Source organism: Barbus barbus (assembly GCF_936440315.1).
Source record: "Barbus barbus genome assembly, chromosome: 24".
NCBI lineage: Eukaryota > Metazoa > Chordata > Actinopteri > Cypriniformes > Cyprinidae > Barbus > Barbus barbus.
Window position 1 is genome coordinate 21,487,201 of NC_136752.1, and position 27,693 is coordinate 21,514,893.

At 36.7% G+C, this 27,693-nt stretch overlaps 1 protein-coding gene across 10 annotated transcripts; it reads left to right on the plus strand.

The window, feature by feature from the left end:
* The first annotated feature begins 266 nt into the window (after nt 1–266).
* On the plus strand, nt 267–21,077 carry LOC306844041 (CYFIP-related Rac1 interactor A-like). 10 transcript variants are annotated; one of them, XM_079375875.1, is made up of 13 exons: nt 287–423; nt 519–556; nt 12,945–12,998; nt 15,814–15,894; nt 17,624–17,745; nt 17,864–17,969; nt 18,070–18,206; nt 18,316–18,393; nt 18,487–18,603; nt 18,954–19,033; nt 19,995–20,121; nt 20,214–20,284; nt 20,379–21,036. In XM_079375875.1, exons 4-13 carry the CDS (start codon nt 15,825–15,827, stop codon nt 20,440–20,442), a joined length of 972 nt encoding a protein of 323 aa, XP_079232001.1. In that variant the 5' UTR covers nt 287–423; nt 519–556; nt 12,945–12,998; nt 15,814–15,824; the 3' UTR covers nt 20,443–21,036. The 10 variants fall into 10 exon arrangements, with proteins under 10 accessions (XP_079232000.1, XP_079232005.1, XP_079232001.1 ...); XM_079375874.1 differs by lacking the exon at nt 519–556 and having other exon boundaries at nt 267–423; nt 20,379–21,077; XM_079375872.1 differs by lacking the exons at nt 519–556; nt 15,814–15,894 and adding an exon at nt 16,341–16,420 and having other exon boundaries at nt 300–423.
* Nucleotides 21,078–27,693: the final 6,616 nt, after the last annotated feature.

Genomic DNA, 27,693 nt, shown 5'->3' on the forward strand with positions numbered 1-27,693 from the left:
AGATAAAGCCTTACACAGCAATGTGTGCATACACACACTCTCGTTCATTAACTTACCGGGAAAAGGAACACCATTTATTTATTTATTTTTCTATTATTGTATCAAAAAAGTTTTGTCTGAAAGACCATTCTCTGTTGTGGTAAACAGAAAGTTTTTTTTTTTTTAAAAAGGAGAAAAAAAATCGTGCCTGTGCATAAATAGTATTGAAACAGGACTTTTATTATGAAGACGAGTTGGCCATTTTGAATCGGAGCGCCTGTCGCTGTGTTCACGCGGCTGGTTCTGTGGCTGTAATATCCAGCACTCTCAGTTGGCTGACTACAGCTAAAGTAGGAAAGTGAAGGTGGAGCTGTCCGGGGGTACAGTCGGCACAGTTGACAGAAGTGAGATCCCTGGAAAAAACTGTATTTGCGGAAATTATTGGTAAGTATAAGACCACTGTATAACGGAGTCTAGCTCATTTAAAATAGCGGGAAAAGCTTAAATTCGTTCTCTGTCAAGCGTCTCGATCTTCCCAGAGCCGCAGGAAGTGTGACTCCAGTTCACTGTAGAAAAAGTGAGTCTTATCCTTGTTTCAGCAAAACTTTGTTTTACTAATTCAGGTATCTTGTTTCGATTTTACAGAAACAAGAATATTTATCATTTAACTCTCAGTCAGAAAGATTTTTATCTAAGAGAGATACGTTAGTAACGTTAACTGTTAAGTTAGTCCTCAGTGATTTATTCGGGGTCTGTTTCTGGGACAACGGAAATTATCAGAGGTTTTAAAGGACTTTATGAACGTCACAGATTTGTTATGTGTCTATAATAAGTTTGTGTACATTTTCATCTGTTTGGTTTACGAGTTTGCTGGTATTTTACAGTGAATCCCAGCCGAGCAACGGTGTTTAACTGCCAACGGTTAAGTTATCTGCTTGCTGTTTATTCAGAAGCACGTTTGTATCTGATTTTACATCTCAACGGCTTTTAAATGGAAATTATGTTCTCAAAGTAATGTATAATTCATGTGTGCTTTGTCAAGGATGTAAATTAGACTGCTGACACAGTTTAATCCAAGTGCAGTTTACTTAAATGATCATTAACTAATATCAAGGTGCAAGAAAGCAATTAACGTTGCTTTAGGTTACTTTGAACTAAGCGAGTCTGCTAAATGAAAGATTATTTCACTTTATACGATTGGTTTGTACAGGTTTTTTGCATAGTTTTCGTTTTCTTCTGTATTTGGACATTTAAATGCTAGCATCCAAAATGCTAGCATTCCAGACATCCACTAGTAGATGTAGGCCTATACAATTGCATTTCTCAGGATAAAGGTTCTTTTAAAGTGCTAAGCTGGCAAAGAGAAGCTCCAGGTTGTTATTGTCAACTTCAGGCCACAACAGCTGTGCCTTTACTGACACTCAGGAGACTGGGAAACTTAAATCCCACTCATTGGATACTGTACAGGGACGGATGGAGTGCCAGTTAGGAGGACACCCCCATGGTTTAAAATGCATCTTTAAAGTTTTGAGATACTTCTCTTCCAGTTTCTTTAGTGCTTCAGTTTTTGTACTTCTCTGGATAGCCGGAGGGTTTCTAAATTTATTATTGTTTTCCCAAATCAATTGTGAATTGCTGCCTGCTGCCAGACGGATGGCGACAGCTGCGGTGCTCTGCATGCTGGTTGAGCCTCTGGGTATGGCTTTGCACGATATCTGTTGAAATGACAAGGATCTTATTTCAGGGTAGTTTGACCAGTATCTCATCCTGACAAGAGTTTTCGTTGTGGTTAGAAAAGCACAGAAGCACCTGGAGATTGATAATGGTGTAGTTTTTGTGGACAAATACTTCCTCTTACAGAAATTTTACTCTTGCAAGACTGCATGAAATTCCTTTCAGTTTTTCTCTGATTATTTTTTGTTGGCTTAAGATCAGTCTGCATCTGAACAGAACAATATTTCAGGCCTAAATTAGCTTGCATTTCACTGCACATGTGCCGCATTAGTTTTCAAGCCCATTTTGACCTTTTTTTTTGCATTTTGCTTTGATGGGCATCTCATGCCATGCCGAGTACGGTGGCAGAGTATGCGAAAGATCGCGAAAGGGAGTGCAAATGCTTGTAGTGAATGTGCAGCGTTTTGGCAGTGTGTAAATACATTGTGTGTCGTCCAGAAGGCCTCCGCTGCCTCATCCAGCTGGCAACAAGGCATGTGTAAAATCACTTGTTAATCCACAGAGGTTGTTTGTCTGTTCAATACAGTGCATGTGTAGCAGCAAAACAGGATGCACTTTTAGTTGTTTTAGCTGTCCAGGGTTTTCTACATTTAATTGGATTAGTCTACTCATGATTTGTCAAGCTTTCAAAGCTGATTACATGATTCAGCAGTATATTGTTATTGCAACAGGAACAAATTTGGGATGCACTGTATCGTATTGGTTATTGGAAGAGATTTTTGTAATTGAATGTATTGGTTGATAATAGACTATATTTACTTTTAGATTACATTTACTGCTCACTGAAAAACTTCACTCAAATTTTTAAAATCTAATAATTAAATAACCGTTAAATGTAATCGTTAAAACAAATACATATCTAACTTTTATATTGTGATCATTTATTTTAATTAATGTGATTTCCAGTTCTCCACTGGTGTTTAATCCTATATTAGTTGCATTGCATTTCTTTAGTTTGTATTTAAAAGTTGGCTGAATGACAGTGTGGTTGAGTTATAATAGATATAGTCTTTTCTCATTTTTGGATGAGACGACCTGACTCCGTTTGGTATAATCTTATCGTTTTTGCACAAGTGGATCTGCAGTTCAATTACTGGATTTGTTGGCTTGAAGCAGATGGACTCTTAGACTCATAATATGCTTAGTAACTGAGCTTTAATAAACCCTCACATATTTCTGTGTTCATCAACAAATAGCAGCTGAGAGATTTAACTAATACAAAAAAAAAAAAAAAAATCTAGTGGCCTGATTTGATTTGCATGGTTATTATTCGGTATGCATGATGCATTAATATTGACGAGAAGTAGAAGTAAATTGCTTGCCTGGGGCTTAACTTTGACGTCTTTAAATGTACTATATTGTGCAACACCGGTGTGATGTTTTCTGTTGTTCACTTTCGACAAACTTCCTGCTAGTTTTACACTTTTATTTTCTCCCTGTGTCTGAGAGTCATCTGTGCTGCGGTTAATCACAGGGGAAGTAGCTTATTTGAAATGCAATGATTGCAGAAGCCACTGGTAATATTTGTACATAATATATTAAGTAGGATGTTTGTGAAAGCTTGTAGCCGTACTGTTGTGCTTGAGAACAGAAGCATGGTTTTGCTAGCAGCAGGTGATCTTGTAGGTGATAACCCTGTGTCGAGCTGCGTACTGTGAGTTGGAGTGTTACCAGACCTGACTCCTCAGCTGGCAGTTGAACTTGATTGTAACCTTGGCCGTCTGAGTTGTCTGGCTCTTCTCAGTGATGTTACTTTTTCATTTAATTGAGCAGCTGCTGGAATTTAGATTTATGGTGTTTTTGTCCATGGTAACAGTCTGTGAAAGCACTGTGAATGAAATGCATCATAGCCCAGATATTCTTTCTCTCCCTCTCTCTTTCTGTCTTTAATTTGGACTCACTTGTTGAAATTTATGTAACCTGGTCCTTGCTTCACTGTTTATTTGTTCCCATCTATTTATCTGGACAGGAAGTTTAGCCAAATACCAAATGCTTTTTTCTATGACACCAAGAAACAATGAATTTGTTGAAGAAGACTCCATGACCCAGATTTTTTTTTTTGATAGCCACTCAGGAATCCAAAATAGATACAATGCTAATAACAGGTTTAACCCATTTTTTGCAACAAATGCTAGTGCACTATGGTGAGTAATTAGTGTTTTCTTATTTTTAAGCTAGTAGTTTTTCAAAATACCATAGAGTCATGACAATTACATATGAGCCCATAATGAGCTCAAAAGGTTTGTGAGTGTGTCACAAATCTACAGCCTTTCTTTGTAATTTTGGCTGCACGATTTGGGAGTAAAATCAAACCGCCTTTTTTCCTGATAAAAGTTGTGATTTAAAGGTGATTTAGGGCTGCAGAGTTTTGTGAAGGTTGTGATTACAACAATATAACTATAAAATAATATCAGCAATAACAATAGTGATGTTTTTTTTAAATGTTTGTTCTTACTATGAAGTAAAAATATTACAAATATTACTATTGTTATATTTTACTGTAAATTAAAAAATCAAATGTTTAAGAAAAATATTATAACTATATTGTAGCACTACTGTAAAATTACAATACTAATATTTATGACTGTCTTAATGTTCATTTTCAAACGTTAAACCATATTATTTTGGTTGACAACAGCTGGTTTGTAAGTGCTTTTCATTAATTATGCCCAAATGATAAAAACCCAAACTAAGAGTAGATGCAGAGATGATTTGTGTGGCATTTACTGTGAACTGAGCCACTCTAACACCGTGTGTCCTAACTACATGTGATGCAACAAGATTCCAGTGACGAGCAATTTGGGTGTCCACATCAGATGTGGCACGACAGAATCAATCAAATATCACAGCGTGTGTGGGCGGGCTCTCTCTGGAAGCACACTGCACTCGCAACGAAATGGATACGTTTATAATAGAATTAATAAATATTAAAGCTTTTTAACATTATTAAATGTGCATTTCTGAGTGACTGATAACATCTCTATTTAATACACTCGTTGGTTCGCAGTGAGTTCACAGTTTTAACGGACATCTTTGCTTTCATTTATTTTCAAGATCTGAGGTAAACAATCTGTTGTTGCTTTCAGTATGTCTATAAAGTCACACAAAATTATATTTAAACTCATATTAGACACTCCCTTGAGATTATCTACTGTCACATAGTTTGTATGTTGTTGTTCCAGCCGCGACATCGTGGAATTCTAAATTAAAATCTAATTTCTAAATTAGAAATTTTGCGTGTCGCTGTCGTGGCTAGTTAGGACAAAAACTGAGATTAACATGGAAAAGATAGCTTTTATCACATGTCATGGCATCGTGTTGTGTGTAGTTATGCCATGGTGTAAGACACTGAAAACACCGCATCATGAGCTGCTTGTGTGTAAAAGAACATAGTGCCACACATTACTCTGAAACACAATTTGCTTATTTCTTTAATTAAATCACATCCTCAGCAATTTGATAATCATACTAAAATTGCAGTTCTTGGGTTTTATTTAGTTTAATCATGCAGTCCTATTTGTAAGACAATCAGTACAAGCTTAAATTGCGCTCGAAGGGCAGTGAAGACCCGCTCTCCCCATGTACTCTGAGACATGGATCTTTGTATTTTAGTGCCTTTGAGATGCTGAGATCATAGAACAGAAGTGCTATTCAGACCATAAGCCGACTGTAAGAAGAATTGTACGCCTCTGAGGCCTACACACTTTATGACAAGCCAAAACCCCCGTCAGTTTACGCACTGAGGCTGTTTTGTGTTTTCCACACTCTTTTCCTATGCCCGATAATCCAAAATGCCAAGAACGTTGGCTAGATGAAGTTTTTCCTACTTAAGTGAAGAGAAGCCATTATCTGAATGATCTAAATTTCTTCAGACACTATAAACATTCATACTGTTAGGACCAGAGGTTCATCTGTGGTGTTTGAATGGGACGCGTTGTTTTGGAAGTGTTGCTCCACCCCTCATGACCCCATTGAGCATAGTGTTACGGCAGAGGAAGCAAGCAGCCATTGTGGCAATGTTTATGTCGCCCTACCTCTTGCTACATTGCCCGCCCACCAATGCCCATGTAGGGGCAAAAATCAACCAGCCTCCTTCAAGCCTCAGTCACATTTCCTGCAGCCTGAGGGAGGCATAGTTCTCTTAACCCAATTTTAGGTTTGCTGTCCTCCACAGTCATAACAGAGAGGTCTTTAAAAATGGATGAAACCATGAGGTCTCGCCCTGTGGTGTCTCTGTTCTGTTATATAGGGTGGAGCAGCCCTTGTGCCTTTTTAGCCTTTTATGCTCTTTACAAGTCTCTTGGTTGAAGAAATCAAAGCCTTTTATTATGACAGGCTCTTTAGTCTGTTGATGCAGAATATCACATCTGATGGTGTGTGTTCATTAAAGAAGCATGTTTGAGTGCGGCTCACTGACCTTTCGGCACTAGACTGGCACTAAATATTTTATTGTGCTTTAGACCACCCAGTGTATTTAGATGGCTTTAGAATCAAGTTGTATCTACAAACATAAGTTCTGCTACAGTTATGGAGCGGATTTGTTGTAACGCATCATTTAAATATGTGATACAATTTGGGTTACAGTATCTGAAATTATATGCTGTTTAATTTAGGAGTCGAGGAAGTGTAGGTGTTCTGACAAAAATGATGAGGGTGTAGTGTAATTATCTAAAATAGACATGGCTTGCAAAGTTTGCGAGGAATGAGGAACAAAGTCCTATAAAATCTAAAAAAAAAAATCCTTTTACATTTGATTTTGTTTTAATGGTTTAATTCATGGTAATAATCAAAAAGCAAGTCTAATCAATTGAATTTATAAAACTTAAACAATTTAGTATTTTTTTTTAGAATTTCTACATTACAGTAGGGCCCTGTGAGTTTAAAGCAAATTGATTATCAAAATGGTGGTAACCAAATGAAGGCATAAGATATTAACAATTTAATGCAGCTTTTAAAAGTAATCAAATGAAAATGTAATGATTCCTTTTATTTTTTTGCCATGTAAATGTTGTACAACATTTGTTAAAATTAATATATGGAAGAAAAATTGTGATATTCCTTAATGAGTAAAGTTTTAATAGCTTTTGACAAGTAGTTGTCAAGACCTGAGTTTGTTTGTGTGTATAAGATACCGCTCATTGACATGAAAAACATGTAGACTTCATATTTAAATATGCAGTCTTTTTAGGCTTTAATATTTACAGACACTAGCCTATTTCTCAATAAGTGTACAGCCCTACTTTTGATTTAAATAATTATTTACTCATAAGCGTAATCATTTTTATCTTAGAAATTGTGCAAGCAAGTTGCTAAAGTAATAAATTGAGATGGGGAGTATTTTGCTGATTCACGGTGTAACTGTTACAGTATCTGATATTTTTCTTTGGCTATGTTTAGATGCCCCCTTGTGAGGTCAGTAAGTAAGTACTGTGATATTTCGCTATTTTCAATGCTATTTCAGCAACAGCAGAATGGAGAGAAACCACTAGTAGTGAGTTACTTGCAGCAAATGGACTTGTTGTGGTGACAGACAGGAAATGGCTGTTTTTAATATGCTGTTATTGGTTAGGCTAGACTTTCCGTGTGGTGTCCTGTATTCTGTACTGCTCCGGTTTTTGTCAAAGACTGCACTGAGCATCAAAGCTCATGAATTCCCCATACAGGTCCTACAGTGAGGTCGCTTTCTGCTTTTCTCCATGGATGTTATCACAGAGGAAACTCTCTTTCTCACCTTGTGTTCTGTAGCATTACACTGGTGTGGGTGTGTGTGTGTGAGAAGCTGACACATTGCTTACAGTAAGTAACGCAATATTACAAGAAGTAACTTGTTTTGATTTCCATAAAAAACGGTACAAATGTAAAGTGTGATTTATGGTCTATCTAACAAATGTTGGTGTGTATACATGTAACACCAAACCACTAAACCTTGCATCAGCATTTTGGTTTGCTGAAAGGATTAGCATTATATTGGTAATTAGGGGTGGGCATGACAGAAATATCACAGCACAATTTATTTTGTATAAAGGTGTCTGTTTTAAGTAGCCATGTAGAAATTCATCTAAATACTTCATAAAGAAATGTTTTGTTTAATCTTGAGATTTCAATATTTTTATCTTTGTTAAAAACAAAGATATTAAGTACTTGTATATTAAGTGTTAAAAACAGTTAATATCCAGAAAATTTGTGGGCACTGTAGTAAACTATGTAGTGAATACAGTTAATTGAATCTACATAAGGGTGGGTAGGTTTTGTTCATTTTGAGTTTGTTTTATGTGAGCTGCTTTTGAGATTACGGTGCTCTTAAAAGAATCAGGATTACAGGAACCCCCTCAGTCATACTTCAAATCCCACTGAACCAACCCATCATTAAAATCACATTCTTGTAAGATTCCTGTCTATTTTTGCTGCTGCTTACAATAAGAAAAAAATATAACTATTAAATATAATATTAGTAACTGTTACAATATTGGAAAAGACTCATTAGTAGTCGACAGATATATCGCCAAAGCCAATATATCGGCCGATATTTGGCATTTTTCAAATATCGGCATTGGCCGATAAGTTTTTTTTGTTTGGGCGATGCGTTTGAGGTGGGACATTTATTTTGATGGCGCTGAGAATGGCAGCGCCTGAGCACACAGCGATCACAGTCTCCCTTTGTTCGCAGTCGTCGTTCTGTCTAATATGGATAGTGCATTTGAATCCTGCATGATCGCGTGTTCTCTGCGTGACGGTTGACCCATGCGAATTGAATGCAGACAGGAGGAGGGTTCAGCTTCACTGGAGATGCGCAATCGACAAACTTTAAACTCGTGATTTCAAATTATACTGCGCTTTATGCATATGCCCTCTGTTATATTCATGCCATTTTCACTGTGTGCTATATGTAAAATGAGTGTTACCTTGGATTTATTTGAAAAAAAAAAAAAAAGATTCCCAATGCACACAAACTTCCCAGAATACTGAGTGCCCTGTTGGTTACAGTGTTTAATCCTTTTTAATTATATTTATTATGTATTTATTTGTGAAAAATACTTTGTCATCTAAAGTATAAGTGTGTTTATTTTACACATTTATTTTATCACATTTCTTAAATATTAATTATAAATAAAATTATATCGCCCACCCTGCTTTCTAAGATATCGGCATCGGCTGTCAATTAACCAATATCGGTCGACCACTATTACATATACAACAAGAATTAGGCCTAGTTAATATCTGCACTTGCTTAACTGAAGCCATTGTATTTCCCTGAGTTTCCCTCAGCTTTTTTGTCCATCTAAATTTGTTTTGCATGGTGGTGTTGAGTTTTACACTTCGTTGACTCTTCATGCATCTTAACCTCTGGATGAACTGCGGGGAGTGGCTTTTAAGAGCTTCTTGAATGGCTGATGTGTTGCCTTTATGTCTGGGTTTAAACACTTTGCCATGGCTCTAATGATGTGCAGAATGGATATCTGAAATTGATACCCGAAAGACACCTTTTCCTGCTTTAATAAAGTACTGCATGATGATAATCCTGAGCAGGTTTACATTTGCCTTTTTCCATCTATCTTAAATCAAGTGAACCATATCCCCAAATATATAGAAGTAAATGAATCTTGCCTCATGATTACAAGCAGATCTTTTAGACCCATGGTGATGTCATCATCTAAAAGGCCTTTCACTGCCTAGAGGTGCTACAGTTTCATGATGTAGACATTGTTTTTGGGAAAGATCACCATCTGTTTCACCACAATTGCTTCTGACTGTGCTACTAAACTGAAGTGGAATGATCAAGTCAAGAAATCTGTGTTTTAGCCAGCAGCCACAGTTTGTCAACAGTCATGTTATTTTCTCGCAGTGGTATGATTGCTGTGACACTATTAAACTAATCACACTTGTATACTTGTAGTTAGACTGCTATGTGTGCCACCCAAGTGAGAATGGGAACTGGGAGTTGTTTGCTTGAATATTTCATGCTGTCGGTCATTTGGCCTGGGTCGTTTGAAGAGCCCATCTGCCTCTCGCAGTCAGACAGTTTTGTCCTGGAGGTTAGCAGCTGGTCAGAGTCTAATGCTTTTAAAAATGGACTCGGCTCCTCCTCAGAATACTTGATATTGAGTAATTTGGAGTTTGTATCGGAGCTCTTTTGTTTAAGACAAAATATGATTAGAACTGAACTGACTCATTTTAACAGTCTTTTGAAAATGTGTGCTTTCCTTAAAAATCTCTAGTGTCTACTGCTTTTGATGAATCTGTGTTATTTTAGTATTATTTATATACTAATAAGGTATTTGTTCATAGATTTTGAAGCTTTGAAACAGTAACAACACTGGGATAAACTTCTTGGGATATTTGCTTCTTGATATTATTGTCTGGTGTTGAATGAGTCATCACTATTTTTGACCCATTTTTCCTGAAGATTTTAGATATCTGTGTAGCCTATATCTGCTGAATAAGATTACTACATAGTACTACATAGAAAACCTTCAAGCTAATAGCGTGGATGAAAAACCACAAACTGCAGTTTTGATTTCGTAGAGTCTTTAAACTCCTTTTCCTGTGTACATGGGGAAACTTTTGCTTTCTAAAACTAATGGCAAGCATGTGATGTCATTTTATGATGTACTTATCCAAAAATGTGATCTAGTTTTGATCATCTTAAAACCTTTCATGCTAGGTTCAGCCAAAAATGACGCGACTTCGCTCCCTCCTTGATTCTAGGTCAGGACATGGTGTTCATCATCCATACTATCGTTGCCTCAGAGGAAAGCTGTTACTCAAATGTGCTTCGCTGTGCAATAACCCCCGAGTTGTCATAAGAGATTGTTGTCATCCTGGCAGATGTATGCATGCATGCATGCATGTGTGTAGCAGCCCAGCTTTTTGGAAAGTACGTTTTATCTCCGTTTCTTACTTCAGTTTACACAATCTTTGGATTTTTGCATGTTGCAGAGATTGTCATATTTCAATAACTGAGTGGAAATATTCCATTTAAATTCAGATAATCTGAGAGCCGGCACTCTGCCTGCTTCATCCTTTCAGTTTAATCTCAAATGATAACTGTTATTCAGCATAGAGCAGCTTGTGTTATTGGGGTCACTGGAAAATTCCACTGCGAGTTCTGAATAACATGTTTATTCTCTGGGAATTCTCTTTTCCTGATTCCAATACCTGGACCTGCTGAGAGGGAAATACCACAGATAAAATATCATCGTGCTGTTTCGGCCCAAATCATCACACGCTAAAGAAGATCCTACCAAGATACTGTGCACTTCTTGGTGCAGATCTTCAGCTGATTCGAAAGTGCTGTAGAATTTATCTAACATGCTGTTTTTCATTCAGAAATTCCACTGGGTTTGCAGAGCGTGGAGAAGACCGGCATACATTGATGTCTTCTTTAGTGAGGGAAAGGTGCAGAAACGGAGGAGGGAAGGGAAGACCACTCATCCGGCTCACGCATCGAGCAGCCGTATGCCCATATAAGGGCTTGTGACTCCATGGCAGAGTCCCTGTGGGGTCTGTTCATGCCCTGTCCTCAGGTTTAAGGGGGGGAGGGGAGTGTGAGCACTACGCACACTGACAGATGGGAGTCGAGCCAGAGGGAGGCAGTTCTTTATTTCCCTCTCTGTCTGTTAGAAGGTCTGGCTTTATTAACACTGTTGCGACACGTGAGGGCAGAAGAGGCCGATGTTTTAATTGTGATTGCTGATCTTAATCTTCTGAAGGAAATCTAGAAGGAAACACCGTCTGGTGGGAGGCTGACCGTGAGTATCACTGTGTGCTGAAAAAGGGGGAAAGCTCATTTCAAGCAAAAGGTCAACACATGTTGATATCAGCTCGTCTTTTGTCAGCGCAGCTCAATAGAGAGCTGTTTTGTGGATGACTTTATCATGAAGACAGCTTCCTTTTTCCTTGACAAATGGATTGTTAATTTGGCAGCTTAAGGATGTTTCACAACTTGTGTGACAAGTTTTTTGCTTTCGTCATGATCATTCTTCACATGAATGCCTAGTGTTTGTTGTTTGAATATTTTTCCTTTCCCATATGGTTGAAGACGTAAGCACTTGTCTATGATGTGTTAAAAGACTTATTTTAATTGACCAACGAAGGCCATACTATGCAGAAAATTGCTGTAGAAACATTGCTGTCATGTGCATGTGAGCCTCTTTAGAGAAAGTGTTTCTGCTGGTTCCTGCCCTCCAGAGTGTTTTTGGGTTGCCATTAGTTGCATTTAGCTGGAATGTCTCTAGATATTTAATACCCCAGTTAACATGAAACAACTGTGAAGTGCATTTTAAATCTGATATCGAGCTATCCATGATGAAATACATTGAATAAACTGATTAATATGTCATTGTTTATGTGTATAATCATTAGTAATTACCATATATGGGTAGTGGCATAAAGACAAACAAAACATTATTCAAAACCTATTTTTGAAAGTATATAGCTCACATTGCAATTTTTGTTGAAGTGACATGTTTCCACAACCAAAACTTAGCCATGCTCTTTATATTGTTGTTATTGGCTTTTAAAAAAAAAAACAATTTATTCACAAAATTGATTACTTTAACAGGTGGTTAAGTTTAGCCAGTTGTAGTCATTATATGTATTTGTATTAAAAATGGTAGGGATAAACAATTTTAAATTTCAATTGTAAGCAAGATTATATATGTAAATATAATCTTGAGTATAAAAGGTAAACAATTAAATAATTTATTATTATTATTGTTATTTTAAATAAAATTTTATATCTATTTATATAATTATCTGTAAAGCGCACATTAAAAAATATTTTTTTCAGGCATACAGAATATAGATGTTTTTGTTTTCTGTTATTCTGTTCACATATTAAACAATATGACATTTTGTAATATTTAAGTGTTTAATGTTATCAGAATAAAAAAAGACACTAACCACTTCACAATATGGAGATAATATATGCATGTATTATGCCCTGTATTTATTTACAGTATGTTAAATTTTGCTGTAGAACTGTAGTGTAGTTTTAAGAGCATAATTGTATTTATTCCTGCTGTGCTACATAAGGTTGCAAAAGAAGTGGGGCAGCAATACTGGATCCCAGTATAAACACCTACATAATGAGAGTGATCTTTGGCGCAACTCCCTTGCAGTGTAACAGTTTGCATTTCGAATTACTGGTCATATTTTATGACATTCGATTGGTTTGATTTTCTTATTAAACACAACTTGACTGATTTGCTGCTCTGTCTTCTATTTTTCAGAATCAAGAAGAAGTGGATGATCTAAAAGGAAGTATACGTTCTCCTCCAGAAAAGGTAACACTGAGGCATCCTGTTGATTTATGGCAATATCAGATTTACAGCTACATCACTCATTTCGATTAGGCTTGTTTGCAGTGTCAGCATACGTTCAATTAACTCTGCTCCTCTTGCCACAGTATGTAGCATTTCCTTTTTGTGTAAGCAAATGAGCTTAGAAACACTGCCAGACGTTATTACAATAAACAACTGCTGTAGGCTGTGAATGAGAGCTGTGGTGTTCAGCCTCCACAAAGCAGGAAGTGTTGTAGTGTAGGCCGGTGCCTCTCGTAACATGAGGATTTGATAAACACAAACATGGTCACTGTGGGAACCCCATTAGGAAGTGAATAAACCAGTAATTTGTGAAGTTGTAAATATTGCGGCTGTATGCAAGACCTGAGCAAGAACAATCTCTGTTTAAGGCCAGCCGAGATGCAAAAGTTAATTTACTGCTCTATTTATGAGCTGCTCAGCAGGCAGAGGCTAACAGAGGTCTTTTCAGCCACGGATAAAGTGGATTATTGTTTGGCTCGCATGGCCTCTAATTGCAGCATACATGGTTTAATTGCGAAGCACAGAAGCTTTTGATTTGATCTAATTCCAGTAGCCGTGGGGGTCTTAACGGTAATGTATGTACGTCCAGTGCAGAGCTGAACTTAAAGGGATAGTTCACCCAAAAATAAACATTCGGTCAGCTTGTTATTCCAAACCTATATTAATTCCTCTGTTTTGCAGAACATAAAACCTTTTGAAAAAATGTTTTGTCCATACAATGGGCTCCACCATAAATACATGCAGCTAGTACTAATATCATTATTAAAATTGGTCTGTTTTGGTCTTACTCTAGTTTCTTTAAACAGGAAGTTATGTGTGACACTCCCTCACCAACTTTCCTGGTTACTCCGGTTTAAAACATCCACTCGCACCTTTTTTCATACTAGCTCTCTAAAGCGTGTAAGAGCACTTGTGAAGGGTTTGTCAAGGAACAAAGTTTTCATTACACTGCACAAACACACTGCCAAGGCCCCTCCAGCATTTTTACACCATAAGGTCACCCCATTACCAATGCAGGTCAAGGCCTGTGTGTGCGCATGTGTTTTGAGATGCATTTGTAATGGGTTTTTTATGTGTAGTATGTGGGCAGTGTGCAGGAATTGTGCATGTCGTGCTGTGATGATTCACTCTGTATAATGAATAGAGTTCATAGTGAAGGACACACACATGCACGCTCACACAGACACGGCTTAGAAATGGGCTGAATGTTCTGTGTCCGCTTTGTTTCACAGCCAACAGAGTGACAGTTTCTCATGCTTTTGCAAGTGCAGTTGTTCCGATGCTTGGAGCACTTTATGTTTGACAGGAAGCTCGTTTGAATCGCCTGCACTCGTGTGGCGGTTAACCACATACAGCAGAAACGGTATTGTCTTCACATCCTCTTGCACATAAGAGCATCTGGAGGATCAAACTGACTTGTGGATGTAATTGAGGACGATGTTTTTATTCTGTTTGCATTTTTTTATTTTTTTTTGGTGACTTATTAAATGTGCTACACACTCAGCCACCAATATATTCTTGCTGAGATTCATGAAAGTGCCAAAAATTGTTACCACTTCAATACATCTGCTGTTAGAAGCTAATGCTAGATGATGATGATGATGATGATATTCTTATCGTGTGCACTTGCTCCCTCTGCTGGAGCAGTGAAGATTCACATGCACTGCATGTATTTTAAAGTCACCATGAAATAAAAATTGACAATTTTTGTGTGGAATATGCAGTTTATTATTAATTATATATGCATGCACATGATTATTTTTAACAAAATAAAATAATCTCTCCTCTTTAGCCTATCTGTCAATGGGCACATGTACATGCACACATTAATCAGTTTAATACAATAACCCGTTTTACCAGTTTACATGCAAATCAGTAACCCAGCAATACAAATAAACTGCATTTGTAAGACTTCATTAAAAATCTGTTTATTTCCTGGTAGTGATTACATCAAAATCCATGTATTCTACTCAGAATATTATATATATATTATATTCCATTTGTTATGTTAAGTTAAATAAATGCATACTGTTAAATAAACCATTAAGAAAGTATTTAAAAATGTCAGGGGAGATTTGCACAGACTCATTTTCTTCGCATATTGGGTCAAGAAAGAGTCGGAGCTTGCAATGTATCTCCTCCTCCCCTACCGTAAAACATTTGCTGTGGTTAGATGTGCTTCCTCTCATATATTACACAGGTGTTCACATGCTAGACAAAATCTGGCTGTGTTGATCAGTTTATGCTTAAGCTGTTTCTGAAATTACACTGGAAAAGTCATTGTCGCCGTATTAAAAATAATAATGGGTTTAATCTGTTTAAGAATGAGCAGTTATAACTTTTAATGATTATTTGGCATAGCCGGTTGGTTAAATAAGCATAGTAGTAACTATACTCAGTAAAGTGTTTTAAAACGGCTTTTATAATCTCATTTGAAATATTATATCAGAGCATTTAAACTATTCTGTGAGTACATATGAGAAGGGCTAAGTGAAACTGACCTACAAAGAAGAAAACCAGTATCTCTTATGTGCCTTGTTTTCTTGTTTTCAGGCTAGTTCAGAGCACCAGCATATTCTTTTTAGCTGCTAGTTATGTGCCCATTTAGATTGATGCTCTAGAGAATCTAAGCAATGTTAAACAAGTAGTATATTACAGTTCCAGCAGCTCTCATCATTTTTGCTATACACGTAATGACGTCACTGTTTATTGATGATTTTAGGTTTCTGAGTTTTATTTCATGCAGCTGTTTTTTTTATCATTATATCTTGATTAGGTTTCGCTGGAATGGGTAATCTTCTAAAAGTCCTTACAAGGGAAATAGAGAACTATCCACATTTTTTCCTGGATTTTGAAAGTAAGTTTTGAGAAGAGGTGGAGTCTGGGGTTGGCGAGACTCTATAACCAGCTGTTTTTTCCCCAGCAGTGGCAGGAGGAGCTGGACTGACAGTCTCAAAGCTCTTATAAGACAGCTTTCCCTCGTTGCTTTCTTGTGGTGAAAGTTTATGCTTCTTGCTGTCCAGAGCTGATGCTTTGTCTAAAGTGTGTCCTGCGAATTAACTAGAAGAAAGGTTCTGATTTAAAGTAAAAAGGAAAAGCAAAATAAGTTCAGATTCAATTTGGAATGATTTCCATGTTCACCATGAGAATTTGAGGGAATTCTGTGTGTAGGAGCATGAGACTTTGCAGAATCGCTCAGTGTGACATCCTGTGATTTTTATTGTCTTTGATGTTCAATACCTTTCTCTTTTCTCTGTCTTTCTACCTTTTTCCTCTCTTTCTCTTCTTGCTTTTCTGTTTCAGAAACCAAATGGGGAATCTGTTAAAAGTGCTCACTTGCACAGAGCTTGATCAGGGGCCAAACTTTTTCCTTGACTTTGAAAGTGAGCAGAGCTTTTGCCTGGCCTGTGTCTGTCACTTTTTCCAGCTACTAACATTTTGCAAGTACCATTGTCAGAATTGTCCTTGCAAATCTACTTGTCACAACGCAACAGCAAAACAGTTTCACAATGCTTTTGCATATGCAAATGCTTTGTGCAAATGAGATTGATCGGGCAAGTAGTTAGGATATTTGATCTTTTTATATATGCCCTCTTGCAAATACGAAGATATTTAAATCTTTTTTTCTTGTAAATATTTAAAAGAAACTCAATCTGATTTGTTGTTGGCAAATGTGCATGACTTGACAATCCGGATTTGTAACTAACCACATATCCAATGTGGCTATGTATGTCTATGTAGCATGATGCTTTCTCTGCAAATTATCTCCTTACTCTTTGCAGCTTCTGCTTGTTCTGTCATATTTTTCTAATCTCTGTTTGTCTCATTCTGAAATCTCATCTTTTTCAATCCTTTATTCGGTAAACTTTGAAATCCTGTGGGACCTTACACTCAAAACCTGTTAAATTACACTAAACATTGGATTTAGTTTTTCTGTCTAGAAAATTTAAAGAGAGCTTTACCCAAAATGTTCAACAATTCCTGAGTATTTGCTTTACTGCTTTTGAAATGAGCATCTCTATGAAATGTTGAAATATCGGGGAACCTCTGGTTTAAAGAAAGAAAATGATTTTTAATATGAAAATATCATCTTGTTTGTTTGTTGTGATTATACATTGCTCCTAAAAATATTTGGGTGCTTATGCTTCAATTTAATGTATGAATGACATTACATTAGATAATAAAATATCAAATCAAGTGGCATTTATTTTGAAGAAAAATAACATTAACTCACATTTGAAGCAAAAACATTTCATCGGAAGTTCATGTGGATTTAAACCCAAAAGCAATGCTGATCAAAATTGACATGTTTGGCCACTTTCTGGTTGTCAAATTTGGTGGTGGTTGGGTGTTGAACTGGAGACTAACCAAATAAAATGACTTCATGCATTTTACTTCACTACCTAAAATTGTGTTGTCGGAAAAAAGGCTGTAACTTGGAAAAATGGAAATGAAGATCTGAGCTCTATAGCTCTGTTATCTAGTTTGCAGTTGACACTTGGTTTGATATTATATCTAATGCTATGAAATGCATTGCATGTAATAACTAGTTCTTGGCAGTGCGTAATATAGTTTATTTGTGTCAGATGCACAACCGACAGACTGTGAGAGAGAGGTGTGGAACCAGGTGAATGCTGTTCTCCAGGAGTCAGAGAGCATCCTGTCCGGCCTGCAAGCCTACAAGGGGGCAGGCCAGGAAATACGAGATGTACGTCTGATTAATAGTTCCGCTTTGGCTTTGTGGGTCAATCAGTTGTATTTAATTGCATTTTGGGGATTATATTTCTCAAGCCAGATTAAATAATTTGACATGTTTGATATTTTAGGCAATACAGAATCCTAATGACATGCTCCTTCAGGAGAGGGCGTGGAACTCTGTGTGTCCCCTTGTCATCCGCCTAAAGAAGTTCTATACTTTTTCATTGAAACTAGGTACACTATTCATATGTAATTACCTGTGTCCACACATTTTCTCCTTAATCAGTAAAAACGTAATGTAAGATCTGCATCTGTTTTCTTCTCTTCCATGTAGAGGAAGCACTGAAGAGCCTTTTGGAGTCTCTGACGTGTCCGCCGCACACTCCAACTCAGCACCTGGAGAGGGAACAGGCCCTCGCTAAACAGTTCGCTGAAATCCTGCATTTCACTCTCCGCTTTGATGAGCTTAAGGTGCCAGCTGCTTCACTGCTTTTGTCACTCACCAATTTTCATATTAGGGGAATTTAAAAAATGTATTGATTGCCACTGTGCTTTTTAAATGTATTTAACATTTATTTAGATGAGGATTCCAGCTATCCAGAATGACTTCAGCTACTACAGAAGAACAATCAGTCGAAACAGAATAAACAACATGAATGTAAGTACAGAAACCTGAGATAAAAGGTATTGTACACACTGCTGTGTTCATTTCTATATATTCATGTGTGTATGTGTGTTTTTCTCTATCAAGCTTGATATTGAAAATGAGGTCAATAATGAAATGGCAAATAGAATGTCTCTGTTCTATGCTGAAGCCACTCCTATGCTGAAGACCCTAAGCACAGCAACGACAAACTTTGTGACAGAGGTACTGCTTGTTTCTACAGTCATAATTTTACCACTTTAATTCCCATCAGAAATACTGTAGAACACTAATGGTCAAAAGCTTGGGGACAGTAAGTTTGTTTGTTTTTTTGGGAAAGAATTTAATACTTTTATTCAGCACAGATGCACTAAATTAATGATCAGAAGTGACAAAGACTAGGGGAAATTGTAGTAATATTTCACAATAATATTGTTTTACTGTATTTTACTGTATTCTTTCAAAACCCTCTTCAAGAATCAGTCCCAAACTTTTGAATGCTAGTGTATGATAATCAATAGGCTACATGCATTGTAATTTTTGAGTGATTTATTCCTTTAATTCTTTCTCTGTAGAATAAGACATTACCTCTTGAGAACACCACAGACTGCCTGAGCACTATGGCAAGTGTATGCAAGGTCATGTTAGAGACACCGTAAGTACTCGGGCTGTTTCCTATTGCTGCTTCAATCAATGTATCACTTCATACACGGCCCTCCAAAAGTTTGGAAGCACCCCTGGCAAAGTGTGGTTTTGGCTTCACCTTGCAACAAGACAATGACCCCAAGCACACTTCTAAGCTGTGCAAATCCTATTCGGAGAGGAAACAGTCAGCTGGCATCATGTCTGTCATGGAATGGCCTCCCCAATCACCCAACCTCAATCCAATTGAGCTACTGTACCATGGGAGGAACTGGACCGTGATGTCCGTAAGAAGTGTCCAACCAGTGTGAATCAGCTTTGGGCAATCCTTCAGGAGGCTCGGAATAATATATCAAGTCAATGTTTGAATAAACTGACAGCTCGGATGCCCAGATTATGCAGAGCTGTAATAGCTGCTAATGGTGGATATTTTGATGAATCGAAAATAAACAGTTTATACATAGAAAAAACTTATGTAATAAAATATGTTTTTGTAGTTTGTGTTGTCCCTCATCAGTGCAAAATTATCACAAATTAAAAAGGATTCATGCCAATATTGTCCAAAACCCCACTTTTCTAGGACGTTTCCAAACTTTTGGAGGGCAGTGTATATGCCTTAACAGATCCCTTCAAAACAATCATGGGAAATCTATTCTGAAATGTTGTAGTTTGATTTTAAAATGCTCAAATATTTTAATGGGTAGACATTGCTATTTGGGCATTCTTGTGTACAATAATAACTTGCTGATAACATCAGTCTATCCGCTGAAGGAAACCACTAGTGTGAGTCTTTGCATAATAACGGTTTCCTATCGGATGCGGGCCTTCCTCATGACTTTCTGGAGACATTTGTACACTAATTGTTTTACAGTCAAGTATGCTTTTTTTATCGACCAATCATTGATGACTGTGGAGTGCCTGTATTGAAGTGTATTATTGTGGCATTATGCTCAATCTTTTTCCTCTGCTAACAGAGAATACACAAGTCGATTCAACAGTGAAGACACTCTTCTGTTTTGTATGAGGGTGATGGTGGGGGTTATTATCCTCTATGATCATGTGCATCCAAACGGTGCCTTCAACAAATCCTCAAAAATCGATGTAAGGCTACATTCTCATTTTCTCAATCAACCAAAACTTTTTTGAATGAGTTTAAAATGACTTTTTTCCCCATAATATGACACTTTCTCTAGATGAAAGGATGCATTAAAGTCTTAAAAGATCAGCCGGCAGATAATGTTGAAGGTCTCCTTAATGCCCTCAAGTAAGTTTTCTTTCCTGTTCTTGAAAAAAAAAGATGCTACAGCTTGTGTAATGAGTTTCAGAAATCATGTAATCTTTTTTATTTTCCTCTAAAGGTTCACCACAAAACACCTGAATGATGAGTCCACTCCAAAAAATATCAGAACAATGCTACAGTAATGGTTTTAAGTGAAGCGGGTCAATATTCTGACCTCAAAAGATGTATATGTTTACATTTATTTAAGGACTTGATGTTAATACTTGGATGTATTTACATAATCATTCCCTCCAAGTTACTGCAATGTAAAGAAAGCAGACCTTTATTCTAAACAAATTGCCTATACTGTCGACAGAAGCACAAATTAATAAAAACCAAGCAGCCTTATGAAAATTAATGGGAAAAAAGTCATTTGCAGTTTTGCTTTCAAATGAATAACCATGATCATGTTAACCAAAGGGGCTGATGCATTGGTTGTGAGTTAGTGAAATCCTATTGGCTAAAGTGTAGTCAATATTGAATGAGTAGTGTGGGATGGTTGTGCTTTTGTATTTTGTAATGATGAGAAAAGACAGTTCATAAAAAAAAAAAAAACAATGTGATGTAACCATTTTGTTTCTATTTTTTCCACAAATCTGTGGTTTGCCTGACAGTGGCGCGATATCAGCTTTTATTTTTGTTTTTATGTGACGTGTGTTCTTTGTCTTTGTGTGTTTTTGTTTCTAACACATTCAATACAGCTTTAAAATCTGAAATAAAATTCACATTTTTATTATATTTTTGATTTATATTTGTGATTAAATTAATTTGTGATTAGAAAAAAAAAAATTCCACTAATTTGAAGTCCTGGAGTAATATTTCAGGTAGCAACGTGTGGGTTTTTACACCTTTAATGTCCATTAACTAAAAGACATTAAAGAGTTGGTAAGATTTTTTTCTTTAAGAAATTAATACTTTTATTTAGCAAGGTATCGCTAAATTGATAAACGGATCAGTATTTTTATTTTCAAAAGAATGCTGTTCTTTTGAACATTCTATTTATCAGAGAATGCAGAAAAATATATCCGTTTCCAAAATAAAAAATTAAGCTGCACAATTGTTTTCAACAATGATACGAAACGTTTCATGAGGAGCAAATCTGTATATTAGAATGATTTCTGAAGGATCATGTGACACTGAAGACTGAATGGCTGCTGAAAATTGAGCTTTACTGTCACAGGAATCAATTACATTTCAAAATATATTCAAATAGTGAAGTTATTTTAAATTGTAATATTTTGCAATATTGCTGTTTTAACTTTTTGATCAAACAAATGCAGCCTTGATGAGCAAAAGAGATTTATAAGATAAATTTCAAAATCTTACCAATGTTGCAGCTTTCTGAATGGGAGTGTATTTGACTAGAGAACCAAAACGCTGGTTTAAAATAGTAATTCCTGAGTAGTTAAACTAACTGCAGTTCACATTCATAATGTTACAACACTGGATGGCAGTGTTTCACTGCTCTCATTTTAAAGCATCATTTCAGCCCAGGAGTAAGCAAGCACAAAATGTTTTTTTTTCATATTCACTTTTATAATAGCAACCACTTTAATATTAATTACAGAAGATCACCAGAATCTCCTAGCAGAAATGAGTTTTATTATATTTTCGTGACATATCCAAGTACACACGATTTAGCCTACATGATATCTGCCTGATTCACGTTCTTGTTATGAAACTCATAAATGCAGGCTCTGAATGCGTGTTCATGTCTTGGATGACTAGCCAGTTAAAGTGCTAATGTGTTTTTCCTAACGGCTCAGGGCAACTAGAGGGTGAACTGAGAGCCATGAAAACAGGCCCTCCTCTACGCAGTTCTACAGCAAATGGGATTAGAAAATCCCATCTTTCTTAGCGGTCTCCCACTCTGGTCTTTAGGTCAGGTCTGAAAACCTTTCTTCCATCTCTGTAACCATTAGAAGTAATCAGTTTTATAATAGTCTCTCAAATACAGTGCAGGCTGTGGTGAAGAGGCGTTAACAATCCTGCCATGAGGGTGTGTAATGTGTATCCATTGGTACGTATATTTATTGAATATTTATTGTGAGGTGTACAATCTTTCCCTGATTACGAGCCTTCAGATATGAATAAAATTAAAGTGAAGTGAGCCTTACCAAATGTCAGTGGTACATATTAGTGCCTCAAAGAAACGTAAGCAACGCTTATATATGGCCCAGGCCACAGGTTTAAGGAATTTCAGGGTTATTGATGGCAATACAATTTCCTTTGTGTTCCAGTCAATCAGCAGGGCAGAACATAATTATCGGCATTGTGCTCTAGCAGAGATGTCAGTAATGCAGGCCTTAAGACCACATTGTCTCTTAAAGGGATAGTACACCCAAAAAATGAGGACGTGTTGTAATTAACTTGCATGTTTTTTCCTCACAATTCTGAATTTATATTATGACTTTTTATAGAATTTCGAGATACAAAATGGCAAGTTACAAACTTTTTTTTCTTTCTCCGAATTGCTGAAGAAAGAAAAGTCAGAATTGTGAGGTTTAAATTTGCAGTTGGGAGGAAAAATATCTGAATTCTGAAATAGTTACAATTACCTTTATTAACTTATGTGACGGATACAACAAAAAAAAAGTAAAACATTTTTTATATATATATATATATATATATATATATATATAGAGAGAGAGAGAGAGAGAGAAGTCGCAATTACTTATTTTTTATTCATTTTTTTTTATTCTGTGGCAGAAATGGGATTCAATACCTCCGTGTTGCTCCAAACTATATGATTTTCTTATGTGGAGCACGAAATAGATATGTTTGAAAAATGTAAGAAACCATCCATTGTATGTATTATCCATACAAAGGAAGTCATTGGGAACTGAAAATGTGGGATTACTTCTTTAAAATATATTTTGTGTTCTGCAAAATAAATTCATACATGTTTTGAATGACATGAAGGTAAGTAAAAGATAACAGAATGTTCATTTCGATGTGTACTATCCCTTTAAGTCTGCATAATAAACGTGTAAACCATTTCCTCTATTTGCACTGTATTTAAGTTTTTAACCTTGAAGTCAGCTTCAAAATCATTTGGATGGTACATTAGCTAATAATAAGGCGAGTGGGTATATTTACGAATTCCACTCATCAAACTAGGGTGCCCCAAAATGGCAAAAACTACATTACATATATTTCAAAATCATGACAATATTCAATTTCTGAAAATGGAGTATGTCACAAAAACGGCAATCGTTAGGTTTACTGAAACGCATGTTCCACTTATTTTTGTCACCAAATGAATTGTGCAAGCACACGGTTGACTGTGTGGCTTTAGCTGAGATTGGCAGGCGTTTATGCGCCATGCTGTTATTGTTTATGGCCCAGCACTCTTGATGGAGTGGCCACTGGCTCCATATTGTTATGCAATCAGGAGAGGTGTCTCAGTATGGAGGAGGAAAATCCTTTCAGGTGCCAGAGCCTGATGGCGGCACTGCGAAGTCATGCTGCCTCTGAACAGAAACTTGGCGTCACCGACAGGATCTAAATCCATGAGACTCAGTGTGCAAGCTACATTGCACCTCTCAAGAATTCTGAGTTCTGCTTTCCTCTATTAAATAATTGCTTATTAAAGAAGGATGTTTTGGATCAAAGTGCCCAAGTTATTATAAAATCATCTGATATTTTGTTTCTGTAATGGAATGATCTCTTAATTACGTCCTAACGGATGTAGCTTTCAGTGCGCTTGAAGTGAATCATTCTTAACTCATTATGAACATTTAAATGTCAGATTTTTAATGGCAAGACATTAAAAATATATCCTTCGCTATTTTTGAAGGCTTTCCAGTTGAACAATTAGAACAAAGATATATAAATAAACTGATTTGAAAACCTTTCCATTACACAAAGGGTCTTTGTGATCTTTTTGATTAAAATGTTCTTCACACTAAGAAAAAAGCTTTGAACTGTTCCCTGAAATGATTATTTTGATTAACTTAAATGATTCTTTTATGGCATCATTGCAGAAACCACCTTTGGAACCCCTTCTACAAGTATATAATGCCCTTTATACGCAGAAGCCAGACTGCCATTCACATAAAACAAGACAGCGCTTTTCTGTGTGTGTTTGAGAGGAAATCAAATGCAGTGTTTGCCTGTAGGGAGTTAACCGATGCGAAAGCAGTTGGGCGTGAAGATTGGAAAAGAAAGGGTATTTGAAAGGGTATTCACAGCACATGCTCGACCACTGGGGATATGGATTATGTGAACAACTTGAATAGCTGATCAAATGTTATCTCCATGGATGGGAGAGCACATTGATGAGAGCTTTGGTCTTTGGGCATAAGCCTCAGTTTCAATCCATCTGTTCTTGCCCACAAATAAACTCCTATAATCCAGTTCACGCAAAGTAGCTCCCATTGTTCTTTATGCGGTCTATAATTTGAATGAGTGCCTTTATATGTATAGTTGATATATATATATATATATATATATATATATATATATCTATCCAAAGAAATTCAGGAACAAATGAGAAAGAAATTATTTGAGATCTATCAGTCTGGAAAAGGTTATAAAGCCATTTCTAAAGGTTTGGGACTCCAGCGAAACACAGTGAGAGCCATTATCCACAAATGGCGAAAACATGGAACAGTGAACCTTCCCAGGAGAGGGGCTGGCCGACCAAAATTACCCCAAGAGCGCAGCGACGACTCATCCAAGAGGTCACAAAAGACTCCTCAACAACATCTAAAGAACTGCAGGCCTCACTTGCCTCAGTTAAGGTCAGTGTTCATGACTCCACCATAAGAAAGAGACTGGGCAAAAATGGCCTGCATGGCAGAGTTCCCAGACGAAAACCGCTGCTGAGCAAAATGAACATAAAGGCTTGTCTCAGTTTTCCCAGAAAACATCTTGATGATCCCCAAGACTTCTGGGAAAATACTCTGTGGACTGACGAGACAAAAGTTGAACTTTTTAGAAGGTGTGTGACCCATTACATCTGACGAAAAAGTAACACAGCATTTCAGAAAAAGAACATCATACCAACAGTAAAATATGGTGGTGGTAGTGTGATGGTCTGGGGCTGTTTTGCTGCTTCAGGACCTGGAAGACTTGCTGTGATAAATGGAACCATGAATTCAGCTGTCTACCAAAAAATCCTGAAGGACAATGTCCGGCCATCTGTTTGTGATAATAAAATGTGGCATTCTGTAGTTTTGTCTCATATTCATCTTGTAATCATATTTGCAAATGTCTTGACTCCATAGCCAACAGAGCAATTTTGTCTTTACTGTTCCAATACTTTTGGAGGGCACTGTATATATATATATTAGTAAGATCAAAACTGCATGCTGTTTCAGGAGGCTTGTCTTAGAGTTGTAGTCAGTGTCTCATTCTGTTTTATTTCTTCAGTAGTGTTTGTTTATTTTTGAAGAGTTTATAGAAGAGCTTAAAGCAAAAGTTAAAGCTCTTTGTGCCGTGAAACCTCAAGATCCATCAGGTTCAGTCAAACTTGGAAGAACTTGCTCACAAACTATCCTTCTCCTGAATAATAGATTCCCTTTTCTGAAATATACATGAAAGCGTTCATTGTGCGCTCTATCTGAAGTGTGGCGTATTACGTAAGCCGTGGCTTGATGAATGATACACACCCAATTCCATCTTGAATTATGTTGCATAACTGGCAAAATGCATACAGAGACCTTGGGGCCTCCTTCATTTCTTTTGATTAAAACAAACAGCTTTTTTCATTCTGCTTCCACACATTCCTGCGTTTTTTTCATACCACAGCTGCCAACCTTCACGTAATGCTGGATAATTGGTGTTCTTGCTCCCTGCGTGGTTGGCAAAGTAAGGCCACGCTGATTTGTCTTTGTTTTCTAAAAAAGTAACAGCCGTGTATTCACCCAATTAGATGGTGCATGGTGTTTGTTTGAAAATACTATTTGAGAGAAAGGACCGTGTTGCATCTGTCTAAATTACATTGAGCAGAATGATTTATTTTAATTGCATGGAAATGGCGTTTTGCTGTAGGTGTGTATAAATTGTATCAGGTTTAATTATTTTGATTCCAGATGATGTTTGTTTTGTGAAATTAGTCAAATGTGCTTAAACATGTCATGTGAATGCTTGGCGTGTGTCTGTAGCCAATTACTGTTTAACGTCTCAAAAGAGAATAACAGCGTTTGTGTGGCAAATGCATCAAGCTTGATGATATGACACCCATTACACTGCATTCTGCAATGCTAGATTCTGATTGGTCAATTGCGGCATTCAGCAGTCTGGTATTTCCTAATAATCAGTTGTCTATGGCAACGTAGTATATCAGGCTGCTCAGGTAATGCTGACCTCACATTATAGCTGCGTCCCAAATGACGCACTTATACACTATGTACTCAACCATATAGTGTTTGAATTATATAGCCTAAGGTTATTTTGTCATTCATAATCGGAATCTGATAGCCCCTCTCCTATTGCTACATAATTAAAGCTGTGACAGTTGAGTGCATGAAGTGTCCAACATTTTCTCAGCATTTTGTTGTATGAACTTAAAACAAGGAACAAACAAACAAACAAAAATTCTAAAGCTGGTTGCTTTAAACTTTTAAGTTTGCCCAATTTTTTTTTTTTTTTTTTACAGTGTAGCTGTGAATGAGCAGCAAAAACTCATAAACATGGTCTAATTTAAGTTAAAATTGGTGTCATGTAAACACCCCCTAAACTGGCTTTTCATACAAACGCAGGTAGCACCATTTTGCAACAAAGATGTTGGTTGCAGTGAAATTGACCTCACAGCAGGTCTTCAGTTTTAATATACAGTAATATTTCAACAGTATTTGTGTTGTTGCTATAGGCTGTTTGTTTTGTACATTTTATTAGACTGTCTTTTTCTTAGCAGAATTAAGCTTTAAGATAATTAGATTTTTTAAAATGTGATTTATAAAATAATTTCAACTCAAATCTAAACTTCATGTCCATGCATATATGCAGTGTGATATAAGAGATAATGTACAGTCATCTGGTCAATATCGCTAATTAATACATAATCCACTTAAACCTTTCTCATTTGGAAAGGTGTGAAAAGCACTGCAAGAGAGCTTTCATATTCCACATGCATAGCTATATGTATTAATCACGAATGAGTAATCAAGACATTCGCATTTACATTTCAGCTCTGTCAGTGAACTGTGCGAAAGGACCGATTATAACAGTAGGCACCTGCGAAAATGTGTGGGAGCCTCCATGATCGCCATCTGATTCAAGGTCAGTTTCTAGCTGCAATTGTCAGTCACTTCTAAGACACAAACCAGATTCGTTTTTTTTCTCTCGCAACGGCTTCGGTTCCATCATGTCTTGTTTCCTGAGGGGAATGACGCATCATTTTTCAAATGCATTGGGAATTTGTCATATTTGTCACGTTGAATTGATTC